Source organism: Micromys minutus, assembly GCF_963924665.1.
Source record: "Micromys minutus genome assembly, chromosome: 1".
Lineage (NCBI taxonomy): Eukaryota > Metazoa > Chordata > Mammalia > Rodentia > Muridae > Micromys > Micromys minutus.
The window spans coordinates 157,340,908-157,354,945 of NC_137969.1; the positions used below are offsets into that span (position 1 = coordinate 157,340,908).

The 14,038-nt window shown below is 41.9% G+C and overlaps 1 protein-coding gene across 2 annotated transcripts in view; it reads left to right on the forward strand.

Annotated features, from left to right (window-relative positions):
- The first annotated feature begins 11,759 nt into the window (after positions 1–11,759).
- The window catches only part of ASXL2 (ASXL transcriptional regulator 2), a 72,914-nt gene continuing 70,635 nt past the window's right edge, over positions 11,760–14,038 (forward strand). The window contains exon 1 of one of the 2 annotated variants that reach the window (XM_080940583.1): positions 11,760–11,961. In XM_080940583.1, coding sequence (XP_080796709.1) covers positions 11,905–11,961 — 57 coding nt within the window. In that variant the 5' untranslated portion in view covers positions 11,760–11,904. The remainder of the gene's footprint in view (positions 11,962–14,038) is intronic. The other variant, XM_080940582.1, reaches the window with a different exon arrangement.

The following is a 14,038-nucleotide window of genomic DNA, read 5'->3' on the forward strand; positions in this document are numbered from 1 at the left end:
CCAGTTGAGGGATGAGACAGTTCTCTTTGATGTGCAAAGCAGGCTGCTTCTCTCCTCTTTGTTACTACAGTCATAGCAGCTGCTGTTGTGACAATTTACAGATGCTCATGGCCCTTTCTCCTTGTCAAATTAAACACGTATGTTGATTGCATTTTGTTCCCGTTAGGAATTGAAATAAAAAAAGGAGTCAGTGCAGAAGACTGAATGGAGTAAATTGATTGGTCTTGGTACCTAGCCCTTCCCAGGAACTGGAGGCCCCAGTTACCAACCAACTCTACCATAGGGAAGAGAGAGGGGGAGGGAAGATGGGGAGAGAGGAAGGACAGCAAGAGTTTTGAGTCCCCCTTCATTCAGTTTGCCTTACAAAGAAACATTATTCGGAGGGGCTTCTGAAAACCTCAATTTCTCTGGGTGGGATGAAAGATAGTGAGGGAGTGAAATACAGTATTTATAAGTGTGTTACAGACCAAAGGCAGGATATGCAGTAGGACATAGTTGCCCAGAAGCACCTACACAAAAGACTTATCCTCTAGAAAATGGAATCCAGTTGGAATAATTTATAATATTACTCACTTCATTGGTAAAGATTGTGATCATTCATTCATTCACTGACACTTGAATCCCCACAGTGTGGAAGACTTTATCTGTTGTTAATAGTGCTTTAGGCAACACATGCTCAAGTAACAGAGTCCTGAGGCAGAGGTTCCATTCTGGGGGTTCATACAAATAAAGTCTATCCTCCAAACAAAAAGAGTAATGGTGAAGATAAGAAAAAAAAAAAAAAAAGCTGACATAACTTAGTGTTCTGATGCTTGTTTGGCACTCACTAGGCCCTGGGAAAGATGGAATGCAATGCAAACAGGAAGATCAGGAACTCAAGACCATACCGACTACACAGTGAAGTCAGAGGCAGCTGGGGATGCAGGACATCCTGTCTTGATCATAAACCAGCAAAGAGAGGAGTCACTGCTGTGTGAAGACTTGATTTGTCTTGTCACAAGATACTTAGCCATCAGACCTGTTCCTGGAATCCAAGATGACTGCAGAGTGAACAACTCATGGCAAGAGAGACTTAGTTCCTTGGTAGACATTTGCAGGGCCCAGTGAGGAGTCCATGTTTTTAGGAAAAGAGGCCTCCTTATCTGTTACACTCAGTATGGCTGTTTTTCATCAGGTTCACAGCCAACTACCGTTTTTTCATTAAAATGTTTTTCTCCTTTAAAACATTTATTTTACATTCAGTGTATGAATGTTGTGCCTGCATGTATTTGTGTGTATCTGGTAGATCCCCTGGAATTAGGATGTCTGTCAGGCATCATGCAGGTGGCAGGAATCAAACCTGAGTCCTCTTCTAACAAGTGGCCTTAACTGCTGATTCATCTACCCAACCTTAAAAAAGAATATATTTCTTTTAAAAAGATTTATTTATTTATTTATTATATATAAGCACACTGTTGCTGTCTTCAGACACACCAGAAGAGGGCATCAGATCTTATTACAGACAGTTGTAAGCCACCATGTAGTTGTTGGGAATTGAGTCTCTAGGTGCTGGGTACACCCCTACAGCTGACTTCCTCATTGAATCCTGACCAGAATACTGCATGAGAGTCCTAAATCCCTAAACACTAAATTCTTTAAAAAAAAAAAAAAAAAAAGATTTCATATATATAATAGCTGTCCTCAGACACACCAGAACAGGGCATTAGATCCCATTGCAGATGGTTGTGAGCCACCATGTGGTTTCTGGGATTTGAACTCAGGACCTCTGGAAGAGCAGTCAGTGCTCCTAACCGCTGAGCCACCTTTCCAGCCCTTAAACACTAAATTCTTTCTACTGTTGCTTTCACTCCTTTGCCTTTCCCTTTTATGCTTCAACCCACCAGTGCTACAGAACAATGTACCACAGCCAGGCACTTGGGAGGCAGATGCAGGTAGCAGATCTCTATGAGTTTGAGGTCATCCTGGTCTATATATCAAATTCCAGGTCAAGGCTGCACATAGTGGGATCTCATTTCTAAGAATCAAAAACAGATAAAATAAACCACACTTTAGGGAAAAGAAAATGTTATAGCAAAATACACTTAAAATGTGGATGGGGCAGAGAATGTTATTCAACTGGTAGAGTACTTCCTAGTGTACACAAAGCTCTGGTTTCCATCCCCAACACCCAGAAAGCAGAAGCAGGAGGATTAGAAGTTCAAGGTCACCCTTGGCTACATACCAAGTTTGAGGCCAGTTTTATACATGAGTTCCTTATCAAAAAATGAAAAAAAAAATAACATAAAGCCAGGTATAATGGTGGTATGCTTGAGAAGCTAAGGTTAGAAGATCACAGTAAGTTTGGAGCCAGCCTGGGCTACATAGTGAACTTTAAGTTAGCCTGGGATGAAAAAAATCCTGAAGGGGGAAAGAAGTTTGAGCACTGTGTTTGTCCCTGTAATCCCAGCAGTAGTGAAACTGAGGCAGGAGGACTGGATAAGTTGGAGACCATGGTCTGCATACTATGTTTGAGGTAAGTTCATCCTCTGGGGACAGGGAGTAAAATAAGGTTAAATAGGTGCCTTACTTAAGAGTCCCCAACACCTTACGTTGTACTTTATTTCAATTTTGTTTATTTGTGATGGCTTCCTGCATTTCAGACTGGCCCTAAACTCTATGGGGACCAAAAGTGAGTTTGAACTTCTGACCTTCCTATCTCTACCTCCCAAGTGCTAGGGTTACATGTGAGCAATACTCTGCCCAACAAAGAAACAGTTGTCAAAAGACATTAGATTTGAGTGAGGTTTGTTGCCAGCAATAAGCAACTGAAATATGTTATGTCCACAGCAGTTCTGGGTGTTTATTGCATGGTGGTTGCTGCTTGGGACATTAACATGTTGGCTTTTCTGGTCTGCCCTGTGAATGAGTCAAGCATTCTCTGGTAAACAGGGAAACCTTTCAGACAGAGCATCTACACTTTCAGGAAGGGTTGCCAACAAATACAGGAACTTGGGTGCTGAGCAGATATGATTGAGTCCTGACACATTTGCTACAACCTTAGAACCTTTTATTTCTGTGGTCTCAGATGTCTGAGGCAGAAGAACTGCCGTGAGCTTGAAGTGAATCTAGGCTTCCTACTAAGGCTTTGTCTCAAACAAACAAAACCAAAAGAACCACAAACAGAAACAAACAAACAACAATGACAACAAAAAACCTAACCCAAAGCACTGTGAAGACTGGGCAGATTTCTTGGAGGAGCCAAACCCTCATAATAGGCAAAGAATGTAAGGCTAGGGTGGGTCTATCAGAGCCTCTGACATTAGGTCTTAACTTGTTCTTTTCTATCTCTGTGTGATGGCCTGTGGTCAGATTCAAGTCTATGTGTTCCCAAACCCCATATTGCTTGAGCTTGACATTGTTTTCTGTCTACTAGTTGGAGTAGTCCCTCTCCGCCCTTCCCGACTCCTATTTGGTCTGTCTCTCAGGATTTGTTGTATTTTTAATTAGGGGTATATGTGTGTATATCTATGTATGTTCAAGTACAGGTGCTAGACAAGGCCAGAGTTGGGCCTCATAGAACTGGAGATACAGACAGTTGTGAGCTACCTGATGTGGGATCCTCTGCAAGAACAATATACATTTTTAACCTCTATGTTATCTGGATGGTCTGGAACTCAGAGATTTGCCTGGCCCTGCCTACAGAACACTGGAGCCAAAGGTGTGTACCACATACTAGGCTTTATAAGGATTTCTGTTATTTTAGTTATGCATAGGTATGTGCACTTGAGTGCAGGTACATGAGGAGTCCAGAGGTGTCAGATCTTCTGGAGCTGAAGTTATAGGCAGTTAGACTGTTTTGTAAGCTGGGAACCAGATTTGAGTCTTCTTCAAGAAAAATAAGTCTCCTAAGCACTGAGCCATCTTTCCAGCCTTGATGGGATATGAAAGGGATAGTGTGTGATGACAAGCTTGGGATAAACCTGGAGGCTGAGCAGTCTCAAAGCAGACAAGTCTGCGCTCAGCATGCCACATGTTACAGTCTGCTGCTTCCCAGGTTTTAGACTGTCGTGCCAGAGAGCCAAATGGGGAAGGCAGCTGAGATGGAACCTTGTAATGACATATTTTATGCCAGTTCGTCCTATTCAACCACATTGACTTCATTCTGCTATAAATCAATGCCTTTCTGCTATCAAGACTTCCAAAGCTCAGAGAAAGACTTTTCTGAAGGGATCAATGAGATGAAATGACAGGAAGTCCCAAGGTGAGTTCGCCCATTACTTCTTTTTAAGGGAGAGTACAACAGATGTGCTGCCCTAGGGTACAGTGTTATTCCCTGGTACCAAATGTCATAAGCTGACATTTCAGAATATCTTGGAAGGTTACTAGAATATATTTTGAGAGTGCTAAAAAACATAAAAGAGAGGCCATGTGTGAAGTCAGCACATCCTCAATTCTAACACTGGAGTGGCAGAGGCAGGTGGATCTCTATCAGTTTGAAGTCAACCTGACCTACATAGTGAGTTCCAGTGAGACCCTGTCTCCAAAAAAAAAAAAAAAAAAAAAAAGAAAGAAAGAAAAAGAAAAGAAAAGGGGGAGGGGAGATAATGTACTCAGTAAGGTGCTTGCTTCACCACCAAGCCAGGTGGTGGTGCTTACCCTTAATCCCGCTGGAACTGGAACTGTAGATAGCTGTTGATTTCCTGTGGGTGTGCTGGGAAGTAAATTTGGATCCTTTGCAAGAGCAGTCACTGTTCTTAATGGTAACAACAATGGTGTTTGGGTTTGGTAGCTGTATATGGGGTGGATCCCCAGGTGAGGCAGTCTCTGAATGATCTTTTCTTAAATCCCTGCTCCTCTATTTGTCCCTGTATTTTCCCCATGAATGTTTTATTCTCCCTTCTAAGACAGACTCAGGCATTCACATTCTGGCCTTCCTTCTTTTTGAGCTTCATAAGATCTGTGAATTGTTTCTTGGGTTTCAGAGCTTTTGGGGGCTAGTATCCAATTATCAGTGAGTTCATACCATGAGTGCTCTTTTGTGACTGGGTTACCTTACTCAGGATGATAGCTTCTAGTTGCATCTATTTGCCTAGGAATTTCATGAAGTCATTGTTTCTAATAGTTGAGTAGTACTCCATTGTGTATATGTACCACAATTTCTGTATCCATCCCTCTGTTGAAAGACATCTGGGTTCCTTCTAGCTTCTGGCTATTATAAATAAGGCCGCTATGAGCATCTGTCCTTGTTATATGTTGGAGCGTCTTTTGGGTATATGCCAGGAATGGTATATGTGGGTCCTCAGGTAGTACTATGTCCAACTTTCTGAGGAACCGCCAAACTTATTTCCAGAGTGGTTGTACCAGCTTACAACCCCACCAACAGTGGAGGAGTGTTCCTCTTTCTCCACATCCTCTCCAGCATCTGCTGTCACCTGAGTTTTTGATTTTAGCCATTCTGACTGGTGTAAGGTGGAATCTCAGGGTTGTTTTGATTTGCATTTCCCTGATGACTAAGGATGTTGAGCATTTCTTTAGGTGCTTCTCAGCCATTCTGTATTCCTCAGTTGAGAATTCTTTGTTTAGTTCTGTACCCCATTTTAAATAAGATTATTTGATTCTCTGGAGTTAACTTCTTGAGTTCTTTGTATATATATTAGCCCTCTATCAGATGTAGGATTGGAAATTTCTTTTTAATTATTTTAACCTGGTATGATGATGGTACAGCCCTCTAATCCCAGCACTCAAGTGGCAGACAGGTGGATTTCTGTGAGTTTGAGACCAGGCTGATCAAACTCACTGACCAGGTCAGCCAGAGCTACATACAGAGACCCTGTTAAACAAGCAAATAAAAAACCCACATCTCTGTGTGGTTATACACACATGAACACAGCTGCCTCTGGAGGCCAGAAAAGGGCATCAGATGTTCTGAAGCTGGAGTTAAAATTGTGCAAGTGAGAACCACCTGATCTGGGTATATCTTAGTTAGGATTTTACTGCTGTGAACAGACGCCATGACCAAAGCAACTCTTACAGAACATTTAATTGGGGCTGGTTTAAAGGTTCAGTCCATTATCAAGGAGGGGCATGGCAGCATTCAGGCAGGCATGGTGCAGGAGTTGAGAGTTCTACATCTTCATCTGAAGGCTGCTATGAGAAGACTGACTCCCAGGTAGCTAGAACTAGGGTATTAAAACCCACACTCATAGTGACACACCTGCTCCACCAAGGCCTCACATCCTAATAGTGCTACTCAAGCATATACAAACCTTCACAGGGTACTAAGAACCCACGTTCTCTGAAGAACAGGGAGTACCTGTAACTACCTAGCCATCTCTCTAGCCCATTCCCTTCTTTCTGTTTCTTTAACTTTAAACTCTGAAACCTTACTAGTGTTGACATGATAATCCTGTGTCACTGTGTTTGATATTGTTTTATTTCTTGGGACAGGGCCTTGAAATGCTGGGCTTAAGCCATCCTCTGAGTCATTAGGACTTCAGGCATGCATCACCATGCCTTGCTAAAAATAAACTTTGTGGTTTTGTTTGTTTGCAGACAGGTCTAGTTATATAGTCCACACTATTCAGAAACGTACTGTGTAGGCCAGGCTGGCATGGAACTAATAACAATCCTCCTGCCTCTGTCTCCCTGAATACTAGGATAACAAGCTTGAAACATTGTGCCTAACATAAAAATGAATACTGATTGAATCAATCAGTCCATCTTTAGAGAGACCACTGAGGACTTGAAAAATCTAAATAAATTACCCTCTAACCATAACTGAAGAACTATGTGCAGTTAATGGCCTCTGAGGGAGGAAGAATCAGTTTTCTGTTTGGTGTGGCTTCTGTGTCACAACAGTTCAGTGGATGGCCCACATCCACAATTGTATGGGCAGTGTATGTTGGAGATAATGGGTTAAAAATAAAAGAATATGGACTGGAGATGGCTCAGTGGTTAGAGCACTGGCTGCTCTTCCAGAGGCCCTGAGTTCAAATCCCAGCACCACATGGTGGCTCACAACCATCTGTAATGGGATCTGCTGCCCTTTTCTGGTGTGTCTGAAAACAGCTACATATATATAATAAATAAATAAATCTTAAAAAATAAAAAGATATGAAGTTAGAGGAATTTAGGCAGGTGGTGGTAGATCTTGGAGGAATTATGGGGAGTTGAGGTGAATTTGACCAATTATGTTAAATGAAAATTTCAAATAAAAATATTTTAAAATGATTTTAAGTTCGATCAGTGAATGATAATGTCAGGATGAATCTAAACCTATTTGGGTCCAGGCTATGTCTCCCCTCCACGTGAAAATCGGCAGTGAGTTTATAAGAACTATTTGAGGGGTGGAGATATAGTTCAGTTTAGAGCACTTACCTTGTGTGAGCAAGGCCCTCCATTCAATCTCTAATACAACAAAAAACTTTTTAAAAAATGTTCTTGGCATCTGAGGAATATTATCATTATGAAGAACATTTAAGACAACTTCAGAATGAAAAGTTAAATTCCTGGGGGTGGGGGTGGGGCAGGAGATGCTGAGGACATCTGGCTGGACAAAACCCATGCTAACTAAGGAGTCACACAGACAGGCTGTTCCTAGATCCTTCTGGCTGGCCTCCAGTTTCTCCACCTTCCTTCCTGTTTCCTCCAGACCCACAGAATTTAGCTGCTGGCAGTCCAGTCTGGTTCAAGTCATTGCTCTGGTTTCTCATTATGCTCCTGAGACTAGTTCATTCTTCAATATAGGTAACCAATAAAAATACATCTGTAGGGGGCTGGAGAGGTGGCTCAATGGTTAAGAGCACTGGCTGTTTGTTCTTCCAGTGGTCTTGAATTCAATTCCCAGTAATCACATGGTGGTTCACAACTATCTGTAATGGGATCCAATGTCCTTTTCTGGTATATTTGAAGATAACTACAGTGTACTCACATACATAAAATAAATAAATCTAAACAAAACAAAACAATAAAACCTCAAACCAAAAACCACCTCAAAACAAACAAACCAAAAACCATCTGTTGGCCAGCAAGACAGCTCAGCAGTTGAAGGCGCTAGAGTTTGATCTCTGGGACCCACATGAAACAAGAGAAATAAATCCTTAAAGCTGTCTTCTGACCTCATATGTGTGCCATGACATAATAAAATACATAAGATCAAACTATTTCTCCTACATGGTGTTCCAAAAATAGTAATGACCATGTAGACATGTCCCTGTTCCCTTCCAGTATCCTGACTTTAGGCAAACATGTTTGAGGTTGCAAATTGGTTAAGACTATGGCTAGGGCCTCAAGCTTCTTGCTTCAGCATGTGTTGGGCTTCCTGAACTGACTAAAGACATAGGCTTTGTACTGAGGTACATACCATGAATCCTACTACAGTGGTGTGAGTTATTAAAGGAATTGCTGAATCCATTATTAACTGCCAAAGTCCTGTGACCATAGCTGATGGTTTTTTTTTTTTTTTTTTTTTTTTTTTTTTTTGGTTAACATGCTTGTTTTGAACTGAGGGATAAAGGTATAAGCTCAGTTGAGAACTTGTCTACATGCTGAAGTCCTGAATTTGGTCCCCAATACAAGAAAGTAAAATTACATTAAAAAATGTGGAAAGGTTATCAATGTTTTTCTCAAAAAAAAAAAAAAATCTAAATGTAGGCTGAGTGCATGATGGACACTTTTAATTCCAATACTCAGGAGGCAGAGGAAAGTTCGAGTCTAAGCCTAGTCATCATACAACGTTCCAGAAAAGCCAGGGCTACAAAGAGAGACAGTTTTAAAAAGCAAAAAAAGAATCCTCGTTTATCACACACATACATTGTTTATGGTTCTTTTTTGAGACAGGGTCTCAAGGATGGTCTAGAACTTTCGCTGTAGTAGACTTTATGGATAATTTTAAACTTCTAATCTCAGTGCTTGGATGACAAGGACACACCATGACACAGCTTTTGATGGAGAAAATATTGCCAACAATAAAGGGTTCTATGAACTGCTGTAACCCAGCTAGGGATCTCCTACATGCATAGATAATAATTACTAGAGATGTGCCTTCATGGTGAAGGCCTGTAATCCCAGGTACTATGGGGATTGAGTAATTTGGATGGCAAGGTCAAAGTTTGCCTAAGCTACAGAATGAATTAAAAAAGTCTGAATAATTTAGGAAGATTCTGTCTCAAAGTAAAGACAACAAAATGGCTGGGAGTACAGCTGAGTGGTAGGCTTGTGCTAAGCTGCAGGTTCAAGTCCCAGTATCCACAGGAGTCAGGGATTTTGCATTGAGCCACATCCTAGCCCCTATGCGTTCATTCTATGTTGTTTACAAGAACAGATAATCGGAGGCAAAATACTATGTTCTGGATTATTCAGGAGGGTGTTACTGACATTACAAATAATGAGTAGTTTTTTGACCAGACTTAGCTGAATCATTCAACAAATATTTAATGGAAGCCTGATACATGTGGGTTATGTGTCATGGGTTTAGTTCATTGAGATAAAACACACTTCTTTGATGACATCAATCAGATGTCAAAAAGTAAATGTGAAAAAGACAACCTCTTCAACAAATGGTGTTGGCTCAACTGGCAGTCAGCATGCAGAAGAATGAAAATAGACCCTTTCTTATCTCCTTGTACAAAGCTCAAGTTGTATCAAAGATCTCCACATAAAACCAGGTACACTGAAATTATTAGACGAGAAAGTGGGGAAAACCTTAGAACACATAGGCACAGGGGAAATTTTCCTGAACAGAACACCAATGGACTGTGCTCTAAGATCAAGGATAGATAAATGGGACTTAATGAGATTACAAAGTTTCTGTAAGGCTAAGGTCACTGTCAAGAAAACAAAATGGTAGCCAAAAGATTAGGAAAAGATCTTTACCAATCCCACATCTGATAGAGGTCTAATATCCAATATATACAAAGAACTCAAGAAGTTAGACTCCAGAGAATCAAACAATCCTATTAAAAAATGGAGTACAGAACTAAACAATGAATTCTCAATTGAGAAATTATCGAATGGCTGAGAAGCATCTAAGAAAATGCTCAACATCCCTAGTCATCAGGGAAATGCAAATCAAAACAACCCTGAGATTCCACCTCACACCAGTCAGAATGGCTAAGATCAAAAACTCAGATGACAGCAGATGCTGGCGAGAATTCAGAGAAAGAGGAAAACTCCTCCACTGTTGGTGGGGTCGTAAGCTGGTACAACCACTCTAGAAATCAGTCTGGCGGTTCCTCAGAAAATTGGACATAGTCCTACCTGAAGACCCAGTTATTCCACTTCTGGGCATATACCCCAAAGATGCTCCACCATGTTCATAGCAGCCTTATTTATAATAGCCAGAAGCTGGAAAGAACCCAGATGTCCTTCAGTAGATAAATGGATACAAAAATTGTTGTATATCTACATAATGGAGTACTACTCAACTACTAGAAACAATGACTTTATGAAATTCCTACTAGGGAAATGGATGTATCTAGGGAATATCATCCTGAGTGAGGTAACCCAGTCACAAAAGAACAGACATAATATGCAGTCACTGATAATTGGATCCTAGCCCCAGAAAGCTCTGAATACCCAAGAAATAACTCACAGAGCATATAAAGCTCAAAAAAAGAAAGGCCAAAAAGTGGAAGCCTCAGTCCTTCTTTAAAAAAAAAAAAGTAACAAGTGTATAGCATCCACTTAGAGTGGGGGTACACCTAGACCTTAAATCATTAATAAGAGCTAAGAAGATAGCCTTGTGGCAATTTTTGGTATTTAAAAATCATTATGTTTAATCTATACACACCAAAAAAAACTTTGATTATTTCCATGTTACATTTTGTTTTACATGTACTTTATGCATATGGTAACTAGTAAGATTTCAATGCATACTAATAAAACCTTTAAAAAAATCAAGTACTGACAAAAATATATTCATATAGTTTTATGCCAAAATGCTTTAAAAAATCTGTTCATGTATCTCTTTTTTAAAAAAAAAAAACAAAGTTGCAAGGAAAAGAAAGGAAATGTGGTTTTTATTGGTCTAAAAAGAATGTCTTTAGTTTGTGAGGCAAGGCTTGGGAGCTAACAATCTAGTTTTCGGTATCTTTATATCCTATACTCGAGAGTTGGTTAATCTATCTAACCTGTCTCATCTATTAAACAGATTAATAAAAAACGAGAACAGCATACAGTACATCTTCAAAAAGATAAGCTTTGTAAAAATGAACTTGAGGGCAAGGTGGTGCATGCCTGTAATTACCAGTAACGGGAAAACAGAAGTTCAGTGTTTAAGGTCCGCCTTACCTGAGCCTGTACCACAACAAAATAAAACATGTAGTCTATTTGGAATGGTACTTGGCAAGATCACTAGAGCGTGGGGCTCTTTAAGTCTCCAGAGTCGCTCCTTAACATTTGCTGTTCGCAACCGCGAAATCAGCCTTTCCCGGAAGGAGCAGATTCCATTTCCGCCCGCAGCTCTTAGTGGTGGGTGTGACAGCTAGACATCCGACCAAACGCGCATGCGCCCGAGGAGGCCTGAAACCGGAAGTGAAGGGGCGTGACTAACCGCTTCGGACAGCCGGCTCCTGCTCTGAGACTGGGGGCGCGCGCCAGTGCGCGCTCGTTCGCGCGGCCTGCTGCGTACAGTAGTGACGGCCGCGCGGGAGGCATCACATGACCACAGCGGCTGCCTGTACAGTAGGAACCCAATATGGCAGCGGCGGTAGCAGTGGCAACGGCAGCAGGACCGGCTGTTCCGTAGACCTCCCCTCCCCCTACTGCGCGCCTCCGCTGCTGCTTCCTCGCTGAGTTGCTTCTCCGGTCCGACTTCCCCTTTCTCCCACCTTTCCCGGCACCGCGGGAAAAGCCGTGCAGGGCGCAGCAGGCAAGGGAACGCAGCCGGAGCCGGGGCACGGAAGCCTAGTCAGTTCAAGAACCGACATGAGGGAAAAGGGCCGTAGGAAGAAGGGCAGGACCTGGGCGGAGGCCGCCAAGACGGTAAGGAGGAGGGAGCAGAGGAAAATGCCGGCAGCAGTTTTCTCGCCGGCCACGGGTCTCTGGGAAAGGGAGGTCACTTGGCCCCGCGACTGGGTTGAGGAGCACGAAAGCGCGCGCAGAGAGCGGCAGTTAGGGTCGCGTTGGCGAGCCCTTAGGAGACAGAGGCGTCGGCGCGAGGGATCTATCGCGCGCCTGCCGCTTCTCGAGGTGGCTGCGACCGGACCCCACGGTGTTCTGAGGTTGCTTGTCGGGGTCATGTCGCTGTCGCCCCCACACTGCTAGCTCTTGTCTCCGGCCCAGTGTGTTGTGCTTGCCCAGTAACCGGTTCTTCTCCCTTGTGCGCCTTGGAGAGCCCCGATTGGATGCAGACAGGAGGCGGCTTGTGCGTGCTTCCAGCCCCGGAAAGGAGAGGGGAGCGCTGGAGCTCGGTGGCGGTCTCCCGCCGAGGCAGACGCGCCGCCAGACTGGGGTGCACTGCTTATATGGCTCTGGGAGCCAAAGTGAGGTCACGAGGATTTTGTGTTTGCAGTAGGAGCCGAAAGTGCAGGAGGTGTTTAGAAACGAAGTAACAGGTGGGACTCGGAGAATTTTTTTTTTTTTCTGTTTCCGTAGAGACCTACTCTGAGTAAGGCAGCAATGCATGGTGGGACGTGTAGTTTATTGGCTTGCTTTCTTTTTCTGTTTTCTTTTTTTCTTTTAAAGCTAAAGTATAGGTGGAAGGACCAACGAGTTGTGATTAGTGCCCCCCACATCATTTTTGTTGCACGGAATTTAGAAGTCATTTAACAATGAGTATTTGTGAGAAACCTTGTTTTTGAAAAATTTAAAATGTGTATTTCCGAAGAAAAGGAACCTTAAGGAGAAATTGAAGTCTCATCATTGAAGGTGTAACAAAAAATAATAGGACATTAAGCAGTTCAACCTCTTTAATAGTGGACAACATAGTGGATCCTAATAAGTGAACCTTTATAGATTACACATTTTATTTTCTTCTTTAAAAGTGTGTGTGTGTGTGTGTGTGTGTGTGTGTGTGTGTAGGGATAGGGCTTGTACGTGGCCATGGAGCACACATGTTGAGGTGATAGGACAACTTGTAGGAGTTGTAGGTTCCTTGCCTCGCAGCCCATTTACCCAACAATCTCAATAGTCTTGGATTGTTTGTTTATTAATTTATTTTTTTGAGACTAGGACTTATTAATTTATTTGTTTGTCCTAGGACTGTGTAGACCAGGCTGGCCTTGACCTTAGAGATTCCCCTGCCTCTGTCTCCCAAGTCCTGGGATTAAAAGTGTTAACCACCACTGACTGACTCCTTGTTTTTTTTTTTTTTTTTTTTTTTTTTTTTTTTGTTTGGTTTTTTTTTAATGAGATTTGCAGAATTGAAAAGTAATATTCATCATGGGGAAATTTAGAAAAGTATGAAGAAAATAACTCAAGTCAGTTCATTCTTATTACCCAGTCTTGCTTCTCCAAATTTGAATTATGTTGTTTATTCAACCTGTGTTTAATTTTGTTTTTATAAGCCACATGCATGTGTTTTGTTGAATGTTTTTTCAATTTTCTCTCTCTCTCTCTCTCTCTCTCTCTCTCTCTCTCTTTCTCTCTCTCTCTCCCTTCCTCCCTCCTTTCTTTCTTTCTTTGTAGGATAGCATCTCATATAAATGATGGCCTAAAGTTTGCAGCAATCTTCCTGCCTTTGCCCCTTGAGTGCTGGGATTGTAGCCCTGCACCACCATATCTAGCTTTATGGGATGCTGAGGATAGAACCTAGGTCACCATGCATTCTAGGCAAATACTTTACCACTTGAACTACACCCCCAGCACACTTAGAGTATAGTATGTCTTTGTGACTATACTGGTAATTTCCTCTAAAAGATAACTCTAGAAATACGTATTTTGGTGGAGAGGACTTTCTCTTCCACAGAAGTTTACTTTCTGCTTCAGGGAAACCTCATGACTACTTACTGTCAATAAAGGAGAAGATTCTATTTTAGTTAAAGTATGCAAATCCCAGAACTAATTATGTGAATTAATTTTAAGTGTCTATGACATCATTATTTATTTATTAGGCTTTGGT